General features: G+C 31.9%; 1 protein-coding gene across 1 annotated transcript; it reads right to left on the bottom strand.

Annotated features, from left to right (window-relative positions):
* Window positions 1-705: 705 nt before the first annotated feature.
* LOC18110558 (probable LRR receptor-like serine/threonine-protein kinase At1g53430) lies at window positions 706-14,682 on the bottom strand. Its single transcript, XM_024595733.2, has 24 exons — window positions 14,222-14,682; window positions 7,628-7,799; window positions 7,164-7,235; window positions 6,816-6,887; window positions 6,640-6,711; window positions 6,497-6,568; window positions 6,271-6,342; window positions 6,115-6,186; window positions 5,955-6,026; window positions 5,770-5,841; window positions 5,588-5,659; window positions 5,140-5,205; window positions 4,974-5,039; window positions 4,721-4,801; window positions 4,606-4,638; window positions 4,473-4,525; window positions 4,005-4,369; window positions 3,607-3,805; window positions 3,396-3,530; window positions 3,173-3,291; window positions 2,219-2,429; window positions 1,894-2,131; window positions 1,540-1,690; window positions 706-1,349 (listed from the first exon to the last, which is right to left on the bottom strand). Exons 1-24 carry the CDS (start codon window positions 14,355-14,357, stop codon window positions 948-950), a joined length of 3,075 nt encoding a protein of 1,024 aa, XP_024451501.1. The 5' UTR covers window positions 14,358-14,682; the 3' UTR covers window positions 706-947.
* Window positions 14,683-17,025: the final 2,343 nt, after the last annotated feature.

Here is a 17,025-nt window from a genome sequence, read left to right as displayed (position 1 = left end):
GTAGTGTTCAAAATCTTGATATCTAAAAGGGCTTCTAATTGTGCGAGAAGAATATAACTTTTTGATGTAACTTCTTGTTTAGCTAATGTTTGTTTTGGAGGTTGAAGTTGAGTTTTGTACCGTTTTTATGGTTGAGTTTTGTGTATGATTGGGTTATATCTAACATCAATCTCAACCTCAAACACAGAGTTTTTATATATTATTTTAACTTGCTCAATTCAAAAACAACTCTTTCAATTGGTAAAAGAAATTTAAGGATAAAATTGATAAAAAAAAATTTAATAGAAAAAACCTTTAAACTCGACTAATTGTTTAGATTAGGTTTAAAATTAAACTATATAAAGTTACCCTGATATGATTTAATTGACTTGATTAGTCTAAAATAATCCGGTAAAAATTTGAAAATGAAATTAAAAGAAAAAAAAAAGAGAAAAGGAAGGGTTAAATTAAAAAAAAAAAAAATTGCTTTTGATATAAATAATTAAAGCTACATAAGTTTTCCCAAGTTATTGAGTATTAATTGTAGGTAATTATTGGAATTTCTTATGCATGGTCAATTCTGGCTTGCTGGCGTGCTGAAATAAAACAATATTTTTTTAGGTCTTTTTTCCAATTCTAATCGAAGTTAATTACTGTCTAGGGCAGTCTAATACAGAAAAGAAAAGAAAAAAACTACATAGAGAAAATTAAATAGACAAAGATTAATTTATCGCATAAGAAATTGATAAACCAAAATTTATTAATTTGGTTTTGATTAATGTAACTAAATTATTAGATTGTTTTTTGTATTTAAATTAAATATGTTTTTTTTTATACAACATGAAAGGTGTACCTGTGCCGACAATAAGAGTCCAATCGCTTGTTCTAGCTAGCCCTACAAAACGATTTCTTCTCTTAGCAGCCGTAATATTATTACACATAGGGGTTTTTCATCTGATTTCCATCGTTCAATCTAAGTTGATGGGATAAAGATCCTTAGTCTCATCATTGCTTTGGAGGGAATATGAGGAATCTAACCATGGTCCATCCCTTGATACGCTGCTGCTCTGCACCTGACTGCTCTGAGACAGAGAGGAGACCTGTGTTTGGCTATCCTGTGATAAAAGCTCGAAGGCTTTGAACCTTGCTTCCTGGTCCATGCTACCACGGTTGATTATTGGAGCTTGAACTGGAATCTTGCCCTCAAGCATCCTCACCACGGAGGACATTGCTGGCCTCAGAGAGGGAGAGAGGTTGGTGCACAGGAGAGCCAAGTTCAGCATCTTCATCGCCTCTTCTTTTGAGTAGCTTGAACCAAGCCTTGGATCCACAAGCTCAAGAAGGTTGTTTCTCTCGTGCAGGACATAAGCCTTTCATGAAATGTCATGGGGGAAAATTAAGCAGCTAGAATTCATGCAAAAGAAGATAGCGAAAAAGGAGATAAACAACAACAAAATCAAGGCCATGCATGTTCCAATCAGTTATGCTCATTGCTGGTCAGAGAAAATGTAAGATATGTAGGACGACGTTCTGAGAGTAAAAGATATATATATGTATTACCCAATCAAGAAGATAAACAAACTCCTCTTTCGGCCTGTAATTCGTGTTGCTCTTCCCACTGACAATTTCTAAGGCAACAACTCCGAAGCTGTAAACATCTGCTTTATCTGTCAAGTAACCCCTCATTGCATATTCTGGAGCCATATAACCTCTGAAAGAGAAATTAGATAAGCATTGAATGGTGAGCATTTGGTCATAAGATAGCAGAATAAATCTGTAGGTAGTTTTTCCCTGTAAAATCATACACTATTATACCTTCAACACACTGCATTGATTACAAGCAGATTTTACTAACCCCTTTATTTACAGGTGCGAAACTAAATTGAGAGATCAATGGGGAGAGAGAGAACTCACATTGTTCCAGCTATTCGCGTGCTTATATGAGTGTTTTCTTCTTCATCAAGCTTGGCCAAACCAAAGTCAGATATCTTGGCATTTAGATCCTTATCAAGCAGCACATTGGTTGCCTTTATGTCTCTGTGCACAATCTTCAGCCTTGATTCTTCATGAAGATATGATAACCCCTTCGCAATACCCAACAATATCTTCCTTCTTGTTTGCCAGTCCAATTGAAGCTGGTGTTCCTCGCGACCTGGAAAACAAGGATACATTGGAATAGGGCAAACAGCTCCATCATATTCTCACTGTATATAAAGTAGATGGTCAACTAAGCAAGTACCAAAAAGTGCGCGCGCAAGACTATTGTTTTCCAAGTATTCATATACTAACAACAACTGGTTTCCCTCAATACAACAGCCGTAAAGCTTCACGAGATGGGGATGTTGCAAGGCAGATATCATGCCTATCTCATTCACAAATTCACGATTCCCTTGTCTCGATTTGGATGATAGCTGCTTAACAGCAATTACAGCACCATCTGACAATACACCCTGAAATCAAAGGCGCATACTGAAATTTCAGAATATTTGAAGATGATAATATCCTTTCCCCTTGTATAAAATTATTTTGCAAGCATGGTAGATTTTATTCATGGCCCGAGACAACCAAGTGCACAACCTAAGCGATGCGATGCTGTCGTGTTTGTGGAGAGTAAAGGTTCTGAGCATTTAGACGAGTATCTATCACAATATGAGAATCTAATCATGAACAAACTATACAGGTAACATATCACATGTTTTAATGGACTAATAATAAAATAAGTCTAGGTCCAAAAATATAAGTTATAGGTTTTATCACATAAGATCAGAGTAGTGCCTAAAAAAATTATATGTTGAGTCAGACTTAAATTTAGTAAGATCTATGGAAACCAATTTGTTAAATATCAGATAGTTGGATATCCTGAAATTAGACTCGCAAGATGCTATTTGAGCTGATTTTATTATTTTTCTTTGATTTTTTTAAATTTATTGTTTTATTTTAGATTTTGTATTAATTTCCTTCATACGACTTTCAAGTTTTGATTTGTTATCGGGATATGATATTTTAATTTATTTAAGGGTTTTATAAAATATCTTAAGAGACGGGACATCATTAAATCTTATTTTTGAATAATAAATTATAAAGCTTGGATCCTTTTCCCTTATCAAAATTTGTGTCTTTTTGTGCTTGTTTCTATCTATTATTCTTCCGAGTGCATCACCAGGTTAATAATAGATTGAAAATGCATGAATACCTTGAAAACTGGCCCAAATCCTCCCTCTCCTATCTTATTCGCAGTGTCGAAATTATTGGTAGCATGTTTGATTTGTCTTAACGTGAAATAACCAGTTTGGAGATCCAGACCGCGAAGTTCTGTTACAAAAAGAGAATCTCAAAATCAGCCAGACAAGACGAATCGAAAGCACCATGACACACGCACAATCAAACAAGTGAGATACTTATGCCTTCAGTCCCACCTTTGTCTACGAGTTCCTTTCCTGCCAGGTAACCTTTCGATCGGAGTAGCAGCAAAAACAGCGCAGCAAGTACACATGAAGCAGCTACAATACCGATTACAGCTCCAATTGATAATCCTGATCCGTTCTTGAACTCTACAAGTAGAGAAAGAATTAGATGAGAAGTTCGTGGGTGGAAATCAATCAAAACTCTGAATATGCCATGACTTACTTGGTGTCACTGTGATGGCAGATATGAGTGGTCCATGGACACCTCTGTTAGGAACGAAAGTAGTGCCTTTGCCTGCCCAGTACAAGTGTATCTCTAGTGTGCTACCGTTAACAATTATATTATCAAATACCTCAGTGATGCCGATGCCAACTCCTCCAGCTTTCTCCATGATATTGAAATTCTTCCGAAGTGTGATCCCCTGCGGCAAAAAGTTCAAATTATAACCCTAAAAAGTTTCAAACAGTAGTGAAAAATCTTTTCATTGGCATAACAAAAACTTATCAAGGACCTAACAAAACACATGGTAGGCCTCACGAGGAAATCTAGAGATTAAAATCACACGAAATAAACAAAATCTTAGACGAGCATGCATGCTTTTTGAAAATCATTTTGCTTACTTGAATCGATATATCAAATATGCGCCTCCCAAGGCTTCTATATGTCTGATCATTAGAATACATAATTTCCGCAAAGTGGAGCTGCACTTTATACTTTCCCTTTGGCAAACACAGGGCGTAGTACTTGAGTGATTGAGGAGCAAGGCGAGCAGTTTCATAAACTCCTGTCACACTCAGATTATAATCATTTTTTGCTATGGAAGTTGGAACTGAATTATTCTCCATATAAGTCCCAGTACTGCTATAACCCCATTGTCTTTGTAGAAAGAAAAATGCAACTGGCCCACCATCAGTGGAGTCTCCTTCATATGTATCATCATGAAAAGGCGCACTGACCCCTCCACAGTTTATGAACAAGGAACGATCTGCAGAACAATCAATATCCTTCAACAGGGCAGTAAACATGGTGATTTTATGTAATGACTTTTTCATAGAACATCAGTACTGTATGGTTTCTTTCATACTTACATTCAGGATTTTGTGTGCAAGGAAGGCCTTTTGTGAAGCACCACTCATCAGTGCTAAAAGACAAGAATTCAAGCTGTCAGCAATTCATAGTTCCAGAGTTTTCACAAAGCATCTCAGTAAAAGAGGAACTTACTTGTTATTTGATAAATGACTAGAAACTAAGTTCCTGTTGAATTTTGAAGTAGAATAATGAGCAACACGAGACAAATCGGGAAGAGAAAACAAATAATGAGCAAAATAATGCTTACTGGTCTTTCTTCAGTTGTTGGCAACCACCTAAAGCTGACCCTTCTAAAGCTGACCACGTAAAATTGTTGTAGGACAAATCCCTGAAATAGATTTTCCATGGTATGGGTAATACAGTTCCTGATTGCTGAAAAATGAAGATTGACGTATTTCTTATATGACGGGACACAAGAAATTTCTGAAAATTCTATCAGAGTACGAATAACATGGTAACCAAACAAGAATACAGGATTGATAGCATCATTATCGACTCACACTGGCTTCTTGTTGTTCAATGCCCAATTAGGCACTTCTCCAGTTAGTAAGTTGTTGTTCAAAAACCTACACATATGTTAAACAAGAATTCAATAAACAAGCTGCCAATACGAGAAAAAAAAAATTAAGGACCTGTGTGTTTCAGCATGTGCACGTATTGACTTACACCGTTCGGCTTTCCAAATTCGTGAAGTTAGAGATTCGGCCTGTCAACTTGTTGAAGCTCAAATCTCTGTAACGAAATACATACAAATTAATGAAATCTCAACATTGCTAGATTATGGCTCAGGTTTCAAGGAAATGGAGAGAGAGAGCCCCAAGTCCTAACTGTGCGATCATATGCAAAAGTAGTTCAAATTAGCCAACCCTGTTTCATAAATATGAACCAACTATGGCAACTCTCTCTTATTTCTACAAAAATAAATAAAGGGATCAACTTATCGCTAGACCTTTCTGATTCACCTTACTTTATCTATCTTCAATGAAAAGCCAAATGATGGAATAAGCTTGTGTCAATCATTTGCCTCTTTTGAATTCAAAATAACATCTATAGGGAAGAAATAAGATCCTTGAAATCAAGCATTTCCATAAGGATAACTGTTAGAAAAACTTACAAAAAATTCAAAGACGACATATTTGCAATGTAGTCTGGGATTGAATCATTAATTAAGCAATTTCTCAGAATGCTGTCGCAAGAATGTAAACAATGATCAGTTTATTATAGTTAAGGCAATCCAAAAGTAATTAGAATGGCTTTTCAATACATAGGAATCGTGATCAGGGTTATTCAACTCACAGTTTTTCTAAGTTTTTCATGGCCTCTAGATTAGGGAAAGGTGAACTTGATCCATTCAAATCGGATATTCTCCTGGAAGAGAAAAATCGGTTACTCATGCGTATGAACTTTCTTAACAGCAAAAGGGGAAAAAATCGCAAGATGATTGAATAGCTACAGGAATGAATGAACTTGTTTGTGCTCACAGAGATTTTAAACTTGTTAACAATGAAATGGTAGATGGAATAGGACCCTCCATGGATGTTCCTTGCAAATCCCTGAGAAACGGAAACGAAAATGAGATTTAAATTAGCTTGTCCTAGAGGATAGCATGAGCAGAAAAATGGACAAAAACTAATTACTCACAATTTCTCAATATTGCTCCAGTTCCCGATAAATTCAGGTATCTTCCCTGACAGTTCGCTCCCATCTATCATACTGTAGCAACATATATATAAATCATGAATATTGTAGCTGAAAATATTGAATATGAAAATGATTGCAGCCGACTTCATCACTTACAATTCAGTTAAATTCTTTAAATTGCCAAGTGTCTCTGGTATCCTTCCTGTAAAATTGTTTGAGGAAAGGACACTGCAGGAATAAGAAAAACCAAGTTACAACTTCCTCCAAAATCAGTAAAAAGTATCAGTACCATAGATAACAAAACTGAGATTGAATATTACGTGACAGACAGACACATCTACAAGACATGGTATAAACTATAACTATGAAGGCACTTTCTTACAGTCTTCTTAAGCTTGTCAGATTTCCAAGTTCTGGAGGAAGAGGCCCTCCTAGCAGATTATCATCCAGGACCCTGCAAGATCCAATTCAAGATTTAACGTTCTAGCTTAGCGTTTCATTTAAGAATTTCGCTTTGTGACTTACAGCTCCTCCAGTGTGGTAATGTTGCCTATTTCCGGCGGAATTGGGCCGGTGAGACGGTTAACGATGAGAGACCTAAGACATGGAAGAGAATTGGGAAACAGGTTAACATGTTGATGAATTTCCATATCGGGATATGAAAACCCATTCACATATACAGAATGCACAAAAAGACTTACAAAATCTTAAGGTTGGGGAGCTGAGCAAGTCTTGGAGGGATTGTTCCATTAATGTAGTTGCGAGTCAGATCACTGTCCAATGAAAAATGCTTCATCTTAGTCATTCTATAATTCCTTTCGTTTACAAGTCACTGTTTCTCTTAGCCACTCAGACAAAGACCTATTACCGTTTGAATCATCATAAAAACTTTCATTTGTTCTGATAAATAAATTAAAATCCTCTGTGAAGCACATGGTGTGCCAGGAAAGGTGAAGAAAAGAAACCCAAATACATAGCAATTGATCTCTATTCAATAATGATATTAATAAACTTGATTAAGAATTGTAGAAAATGCACTCATCACTTACATTTCAAGCAGATGAGGAAGGTCTCCTAGCTCCTCTGGGAGAACTCCGTTCAAATTAAAACTTTTCACGCTTCTGTCAAAAACAAAATATAAGAACTAGTTAGTAAATAAAAAGAAAAGAAAACGTAACCATACAAAGACTCTGCTCTCCATTAATTTTTTTTTTTTTTTGACGAACAGCAATATATCAATTGTTTCCTTGGAAACATGCTACCATGAACACATTTGTGCTTGTGTTTTTATTATTAAAAGAGTAGCATAAATTGATATTTAAAATAGGAGAACGTATCGCCATCACTATGACCTCGTTAAAAAAAAAATAGAAAAAGTTACTAAGAGTTGTATTATGAAAAAGTCCTTCACAAAACATAAAATTTATTATGAAAATAATATATAAATATCATGGCTTTTGCAAGGGGAAGAATTACGATTCTTGAATATTTCCTATAAAGAAAACATACATACATGTTAGTGACATGACAGACAGAGCCATTCTCAAATGTACAGTTGCATGTAACAATGCTTTGAGTTTTGCTGTTGATGGTCTGGTTCCACTGTGCACTACGGCAAGAAGTTCGATTGATGGTGGCCCAGCTGCTGATGTTCAACTTGTTGGATATGTTTTGAAGAGTTTGCACTGTTACATACAATTCAGGAACTTCAATCATCCATAATTAAAAGCAATAATAATATTAATATTATTTATCCATAAAATAATGTATGTATGAAGGCTTTGCTAAAACACAGCTAGAAAATGATGATGATGATGATATATGTACAATGATTCTTAATGCCCTAACAAATTCCTCCAGTTTATGGAAGGATTTAGGCATTCACATGAGTCAATTACTAACTGTACAGCAAAAATCACAAAATACTCATAAAAATTAGGAATGAATTATTTTTTTTATTAAAATAAAATAGTACACAACACCAAAACAATTATTACATAGTTAAAAAAAAAAACAAAAAACTGGAAGAAAATTATTATTGCATATTAATATTTTTAAGGATAAAATAAAATAAAATAAAATTGATCGATGAAGCAATTTCTTATCCCCACTCATCCAAACAACCATATTTTAGTTTAGTCTCCAAAATTTCAAAATATTCATCTTAGTTTTATGTGTTGAAAATTGTTTACAAATAGTTTAATTTTGGGTTTTTAATAAACACTAATAATATCTTCACGTGTTGTCTAGCCTTTGTAATTTAAACTATTCAATTTAGTACTTGTATGTCACTATTTTTACACCAAAATGACAACATTTTATTTAAATTTTCAAATTGTTCCTTTTATTTATATTTTTTTAATTTGTTCTTATTTTGATTAATTCAAACAATTAGTTATATATATCACTTTTAATAATATTTAAATCTTTTGATGAATAGTATCATATGAATTTAATAACTATAATACATTTTAGATTTAATTATGATACATGCTCCTTAAATTACATTAGATTTTGCGCAAAATAAATGAATTTTATATATGTTGGTGATGAGACTCATTTGTTTTCTAAATTTGTTCCTTCCTTTTTCATACATTATATATGTTTTATTTTCTTTAAATAGGTGAAAAGATGAGTGATTTTAGGGTATGAAAAACACAAATGCTAAGATTTTTTTAAGTGTGAGAGTGGGTGTACTCTCATATGTTGGGTTTTAGGCATAAAAATCATAATTATATTTATTGTATTAAATTAATTACTCCTATAGTAAGAAAGGGTTACTCTCAAATGTATATAGGATCTTGTAGAACCATGTTAAATTTTATGAGTACACGATTTTTATTATTTTTGTTTTCATTGGATTGTGTTGTTCATGGTGCTGTGTACTGAATCTCCATTCCAAATTTCACAATAAAATTAGCATCAATGATTTGATTTTGGGAGAATATTCAGCTTTTGATAATGATCAATGTCTACAAAAGGTAAGCTAAAATTTATCATGAAATAAATTAATAAAAAAAGAAGATTTACTCTTTGATAACAAAGGGTGAAAGACATTCTTATTCAATAAGTCTTGGCTAAAGCGTTGAAAGAGAAGGTGAAATTGTGAAAAGAAATGAATTCATCAAAATCCTCGAGCTCGGGGATGGTGGGGGTGTCAAATCGGGCCGGCGTTTACATTTTAAGATCTGTTTAAATTTTTTTTATTTAGAAATATATTAAAATAATATATTTTTTTATTTTTTAAAAATTAATTTTGAAATTAACACATCAAAACAATACAAAACTATAATAAATAAATAATTTTTAGCAAAAACAAAAAAAATTGAATTTAAAAAAAAAATGATTTCAACCGTGTTTTTAAATATATTAAAAAACAATGAAAATAAAAAAAACAAAAACACCAGAAAAGAGAATCTTGCATTTAAAATGAATGTGAAGATCTTTCACAAGATCTTGAGAATAGGAAGTTGGAGAAGGAAATATATTGTAGCTTGGGATGTGAGAAAGAACACTATATATGGATTATAAATCTTGATGTGATGTGGTAGCCACCCTATACATTGTTTATATAACTCGACGGATTTTTTTTCTTATCCCCTTGCCTCTATCGTTTTCGTGTGAATTCCCTTTTGCTTTTTCTTTTTCTTTTTTTTTTTCCATTTTATTTAAGGTTAAATGGTTCGTATCGATGCGCACTAGCTCTGATGTCATTTTCAATGCTCAACAATTAGTTTTGACCACTATAAATACGTGAAAAGGTGAGTCCTTTTAGGGTGAGAGAAACACAAGGAATGAGAAGGTTTTTTTTTTTTTTTTAAAAAAAAAGACATGAGAGTAGGTGTTGATTTGATTTTTTTTTAAGAGAATAAAAATGAAATATTAATTACAACAAATTTTAGAGGTTGATTTGATTTTTTTAAGGCTAAAATAAAAATCGAGTAGGAGAGAGAAAAAAAAAGATCACTTTTGCCGCTCAGACTATCATTGGGATACACGCGTCACTTATTCATATAGATAACACGGACCAAAATTACACTACTATCCCCAATAACATTCAATAACTATCAAATCACCACATCTAAATGACAAAAGAATTCCTATGTCAGACAATTATTTTTAATTTTCAAAGACAATAAAGTAACTTACTTGTTTAAAAATTAAATCAAAGATTAAAAAGCCCATTGATCCAAGTTATTATTATTATTTTGTCTTTCATGGGCAATTAAGTAAAAATATAAAAATACAGTTAAACCCCTTCTTTTCTAGTAATGACTAATATGTCTGTGAAAAAAACTCTCCTATCTCTAAATTCAAGCCCTGTTAGTTTGTCCATTAAGAGGTAAAATCAATATTTTACTATGCAAATCCACATTGAAATGTTAATCTATAATAACTCACTTAAAATTAGTCTCAACAAGGTATAAATTTATAAAATTAAGCGAATAAGGTTTTCTTTAATAATTATTGACTTTAATACTTATTAATTTATCAGTAAAATATGTAATTCCAATAATATTTTAAAGATTTAAAATACATACAAGATAATTTTGTATGAGAGCAGCTAACACCGACAGCTCAACTAAGTAATTGAATAATTATTGTATTTAGTGTAAGATTGGTCGGTGCACTGATAGTCTGAAACAATCGGTTATTGCGAAGAGGTGAGAACAGTATAACATTGGGGTGCTCTTGCTTATTATATAATTTCTAGACTTTTAGACTCTAATATTGATTTGATTTGATTCAAGATTGGATCGTGGGTCGGATGGATTAATCAAGATTTTTTTAATTTTTGAAACTATGTTTTTTGAGATTTTTTATTTAAAAAACTAGAAATTATATCATTTTAGTAAAAAAAATCCATAACTAGAACCTAAGTAGGTGAGTCATCAGGTTAATCCATCAAATATGATGATTCGCTGACCAGGTCAGTCTTATAATTATGGCTTGTTAACAAAATAATTAAAAGAGATGGGGTTGGTTTTATATGAACAACAAAGAAATTATTTTTTTATTTTTTTTTAATCAAAGTCTTTTATAGTCCAATTAGAATAAATTAGGCTTGAAATTATGTAAAAAATATAAAATTACAAGATATGGAACTAAAATGTAAAACACGAAAAAACATATAGTTAACCACACATTAGAGACACTTTTCATTGTGGTTCTAAAATTCAAATTTTTTTTTTATCAATCCTTGAGTTAGAAAGATAAGAGAGATACTCGAATGAAAAGAAAGAGAAGATAGAAAATGATCAATTTGGATACTTTTAAGTGATTATATTCACTATTTTTTGTGTCAAAGGGTTTCATTCAATGAGAGAATTTGAATTCTTATGGGTTGTCTACAAGTAAGTCTAAAAAAGAAAATCTGGTTCCATTTTTATTTTTTGATTCAATTGATTTTTTTTAAGTGATTTCAAGGTTATTTGATGGTTTAAAGTGGTTTTTATTATGTGTTTTTAAGTAAAATGGGTTGAAAAATGGGTTTTCACCCTCAAAATCTCACCCCTAGAATTACCAGCCACCACAACGGTGGCTGGATTTTGGGCAGTAACAGGCAATACGTCGCCTTGCACTATTTTTTCTTTTTTAATTGAGACGGGTTGTATATTGTTCACCCATTTAAAAAAATAAGCACGTTTGGTCTTTTTTTTTCTCTCTGTGTTTTTTTAGCTTTTTAATTTTTTTTCAATCTCATCCTTTTAACGTTGTGTTTTTATTTATTTATTTTTTAATTTTATCATTCAATAATTGATTAATTTTAACTATTATTTTTTTATCACATAATAAGATAAAAAAAATCTAATTGAACTCAATAGAATCCATGATCTAGGTCACGAGTTTGGTAGGTTAACCTGAGTTGTTTTTTTTTTTCCTTTGATTTTTTTTTTCTTTTGAACCGGTCAAGTCGACAATATTATATCATGACAACTCCCACACAATTTAAATCAAGAATATTTTTCAAGTTTGATATGATATACCAAGTTTAGTGCAATGTTAAAAAAAAATCATATGGCCTATGTTCAAAAACATTTTGGCCCACGCAACCTAGTATGGTAAGTAACCTACTTAACAAAAGATAAACATGGATTGAAAAATATTATAGATGCAAACTTATTGGCACTATTCTCTAGAACAATGTAATAACATTTTTGCCTCTCCTACCAAAAATATAAAACTAGTTATTGGAGGCATTAAAGTCTTTTCATATAACGCATTAGTCATTAACAAATTGATCAGGGCAAGTATATCCTTTTTGCATTTCAAAAGCATGGTGAAAAGACCAAAATTTCAATAAGGTTGTCAAGAGGCAATTTGGTAATTTTAAAATTATTTTTTCATTATTATCATATAAGATGAGACGAAATTTTGTATTTGACCACACACACACACACACACACACACACATATATATATATATATATATATCACAGTGACACAACCAAAATGTCATTAAAAGTCAAAAAATTTAAACTAGTCTCAAGGGATTTTTTTGTCTTATCATAAAGGTATTTTTTGTTATTATCAAGTCAGCTTATGTTTGATTGAGTCATTTTGTACATAAAGAAAGTAATAAGAAAAAGGTTGGGGCGCGTGCGATACACTCGAAGATGCGTGGGTGACATCAACACACTTCGGACAACGCGTGTGAAGCCTCTCAACGTCCAAAAATATCCTTTTATCTTGTTGTTGGAAGCGTTGTCATGTCCTCTTCCTACTGGTGTGGCATTATAGGCGGTGGTGGTTAGGTTTTTCACTAGTGAGTCTTTCTTCTTTTATTTCTCTCTCTCCTCCCCTGAAAATCATAGCTTGACACTCTTTGTGATTTTTTACGATTTATTTTTTACTGACTTTTTATTAATCCTTTTGTATGGTTAAAATTCTTTTTTTAATTTCATCATTCAATATTAATTAATTGGGAATTGAGTTTCATGATTTTTTCAGATAGAGTGCTTTGAGTCTAATTACCCGAGTCATGGGTTTGAAAAGTTAACATGAATTGATTTTTTTAAAATAGGCTTTATATATAATTTTTTTTATTTGTTTCTATCAAGTTATTTCAATATCATGATTTGAATTGCGAGTTTGGTAGGATTTTTCAGGTTGACATGTCCCTGAGTATCGGGGTTACAGGTTTGTCATGCTAACTCGGGTTGACAAAGACTGATTTTTTTTTTAGGTTTTTTTTATCTCATTTTATTCTTCAATGTTTAATTAGTTGTGAATTATTTGTCTCATTTAAAAAAAATTCTAGGTTATCGTTATCATTTTTAAAATTTTATTTATGTCCATATACTATAATTAATTATTTTATTTTTTCTAATTAAAATAAAACCAATATATTTTTTCCAGTTGAGTATATATAATCAAAGTAGCAAAATTTTCATTCTATTTTAAAACGTGCTGAATATAATGTTTTCATGAAAAAAAAAAAAAAAAAAAAAAGGCCCCGCGGTTTAGATGGCTAGTTATAGGTAAAGGCAACATTACGAGTACAATTAACATACCAGAAAGGTAGGACCCTTCCACCAAAATTATCTGTCACTTGGCATTATTGTAAAGGTGCAATAATTGCTTTGATGACATCAACATACCAATTATTATTATTATTATCTCTCCTCAAAGAAAACATTTTGAAATAAAGCATCATCAACTTTACAATATGGATATTTTAGTCATTTTCAACCTTCAAATAATTGTTGATGTACAGTCTCAAGTCAACTAGTCTTCATTCTCTGTCTTCGATGAATGCTATTCTTAATTTTGATTTGTTTAACTGTAAATAGAAATCATTAATAACGCTAAGCTTACTTAATCTTTGATTTTATAGTAATCGACAGAAACTGATAGTGGATGATAACAAGTCAAACTAAAAGAAGTGTATAACAATTGTTATTTTTCTCTTTTTTTTTCTCAGTAGATATACTAATTTCTCTCACTAATCATCACAAATTGAAATGATTCTGATTTTATTTAAGAAGAGTAAATAAAAATAAGAAGCGTCAATCTCTGTAAATAAATTATTTTCCAGGAAAAAGGGAACCTTCAATCATGCTAAAGAGGGAGTGAGATTATTGAATTGCTAGGAGCACGTACGTACCTTCATCTAGTGGCAAGAGTGCAGTGACTCCTTGAACATGGGATCCAAACTTGTCCACAGCAAAGCAATTCAACACCACAAATCCAGAAACCAAAACAGAGAAAGTCTTCGACAGTAGTGGTGGCCACAACGCCATGCGCAAAGCACAAGTCGTTCTCTTGGTAATTGCTATATTATCTGGGAGGAACTTAGAACGATGCTCAAAGAGCAAAAAACCACAAGCAGAAACGGCGTGTTTTTCTCAGTAATGCGAGGTGGCTAGCTGGAGGGAAAGAAAAACACCAGGAAGGAGATTTTAAAGATGATCAACAGCAACTTGCTTTATTTTGCGTGGGGAAAGGTTTGCTGTTCATTAATTGGTTAGTGAAACGTAGACGTGTTTTATAGAGCGAGAGAGAGAGGGGGGGGCTGCATGAGGAAAATGACTTAGGAAAGGCCTCTGTTGCAGCTGGAGAAAAATCAAAGATGACTCAAAAGCGAAAATTAAAGAGATAAGTTATTAGGTAAACATTATTTCAACTTCAACGGGTAGGATCAGCAGCGATGTTTATTTATTTATTTTTATTTATTTAATCCAAACTTTAAAATCAGCATTTTTTTTAAATTTCTTTTTTCTGTGGACGCGTTTTAAAATCTTATAAAGGCCAAAACAGTATATAAAAGGACTATGCAAGTTGCAAACAAACATCAACATGAAGGAAGGACATCGTGCTCTTACCTATTAAATTTCTTTGTTCACAATAGCTCAACATGTCACAAACCATCTACAAATATATATTGCAAGATATTTTCAAGTTTATGAAAGGCATTCTTCATTACTCTTGGTTCTCAATGGATCTCTTAATGTCCAAAATATAATACATATTCTCACTAAAATTGAGGGAAACTTAATTTGCCAAACAAGATATTATAAAAAAGAAAAAATAAATAAAAGAGGTTAGTAAAATATTGTAGCCCAAGACCCATGTAGTTGTGGATTGGAATAATGAATTAATTGTTTTGCCTTTCTCAAACAAAATCCATTAACCTGCTTTCAGGGTAATATAATTTTTTTCTTCATAGTTTATTGATCATTATCAAATTGATCATAGACAAATTGATCTTCCCACTTTTTTTGCATAATAAAATGATTTATTTATTCTTGAAAGCAAAAAAATATAAAATTATCCTTTAGGAGTTTTTTAATTTTTTTTAATTCAAAGTATACAGTAAAATATCTACTTGAAATCACAAAGTTTTAAACCATTATGATTTTTTGCATCAATAGGAATTTTTTGTTTTTTCATTATGATTTTTTTTTTTGTTATAATCATTAAGCCATCAATGACCTCCGTGGTGAGAATGCTTGAGGGCAAGATTCCAGTTCAAGCTCCAATAATCAACCGTGGTAGCATGGACCAGGAAGCAAGGTTCAAAGCCTTCGAGCTTTTATCACAGGATAGCCAAACACAGGTCTCCACTCTCTCTCAGAGCAGTCAGGTGCAGAGCAGCAGCATATCAAGGGATGGACCATGGGTGGATTCCTCATATTCCCTCCAAAGTAATGATGAGACTAAGGATCTTTATCCCATCAACGCAGATTGACCGATGGAAATCAGATGAAAAACCCCTATTTATTTAAGGTGTAACAATATTCTGGCTGCTAAGAGAAGAAATCGTTTTGCAGGGATAGCTAGAACAAGCGATTGGACTATTATTGTTGGCACAGGTACAGCTTTCATGTTGTATAAAAAAAAAACATATTTAATTTAAATACAAAAAAAAACTAATAATTTAGTTACATTTATCAAAACCAAATTAATAAATATTATTAAAATAATATATATATTTAAAAAAAAATTATTTTTCATATCAGCATATCAAAATTATCGAAAAATATAAAAAAATTAATTTAAAAAAAAACAAAAATTTTAAATTCTAGAAAAACACAATTGGCACCGCATTCCTTTACACACCTGTCCATGAAGGTACAAGAAAGCTTACAAGGGCTATGCTACTCTGTGGAGTGCTGGTTGTCTTCATTGTGGCATAAAGAGTGCAGTAGTTTCATGGAAATGTCTTGTAGAATGTTGGCATTTGAAACTAAGGGAACTTGTGGAAATGGTCGGAGAGTGGATTTTGAATACATTTATGACTGGCATATTTTTCGTTGTCTCGGACAGGATTGTTTATTTTCTATGGTATTTTAATTTTATAATACAATTTATATGATTTAAAATTTATAATTATTGTACAATATAACATGTTTTGTATTCAAATATATTTTCTAGTAATATTATCTAAATTAAAGTATTATATGCATTAATATATCAAATTAATATACTTTTATATTGTATATTAATATATCCTAATATATTATTTCCTATATAAATATATTAGTAATTTAGTATATTTTTCGACTCGAGACAACCACAGATGCAGGCTCGATCGTTTCATCAAAGACTACCACAGGATTGTTGACTTCTTGCTGTCAGTAAAGAGAAAGTTGTGTTTGAAAGGGAGGATGGTTCATAGGAGGAGCCAATAGGAAGGGAAAGCTTGAGAAGCCTTGGCCAACGTATATTGCTTAAATGCATTTTGTTCCTTTATTAGTTTTCATTTTGGTACTTGTGTTGATGAAAATTATGGAATTGGGGTTGATTTTGTATCGTAGATAAAGTGGTTGATGGAATACCATGATTTAATTCTTTTTTATTTTTTTACCAAAGTTGTAATATTATTTTAATGGTAATCTTGTAAATAATCATATTAACTTCTTTACGAGGAAGTTAAGTGTTAGTGTACGGTATAAAGTTCAAGATATA

The sequence above is a fragment of the Populus trichocarpa genome, chromosome 1 (genome assembly GCF_000002775.5).
Source record: "Populus trichocarpa isolate Nisqually-1 chromosome 1, P.trichocarpa_v4.1, whole genome shotgun sequence".
In the NCBI taxonomy this organism is placed as follows: Eukaryota; Viridiplantae; Streptophyta; class Magnoliopsida; order Malpighiales; family Salicaceae; genus Populus; species Populus trichocarpa.
Note: the sequence above shows the minus strand (reverse complement) of the source record. Positions and strands in the feature narration are given on the sequence as shown.

What these genes read in the sequence shown, in the direction of transcription:
- LOC18110558 (XM_024595733.2), bottom strand. Translation starts at nt 14,357, where the DNA reads ATGGCGTTGTGGCCACCACTACTGTCGAAGACTTTCTCTGTTTTGGTT. An exon ending in ACTCTTGCCACTAGATGAAG is followed by an intron (nt 7,800 to 14,221) that starts GTACGTACGTGC and finishes TGTATGTAACAG; the next exon opens with TGCAAACTCTTCAAAACATA. An exon ending in ATTACCACACTGGAGGAGCT is followed by an intron (nt 6,569 to 6,639) that starts GTAAGTCACAAA and finishes TGGATCTTGCAG; the next exon opens with GGTCCTGGATGATAATCTGC.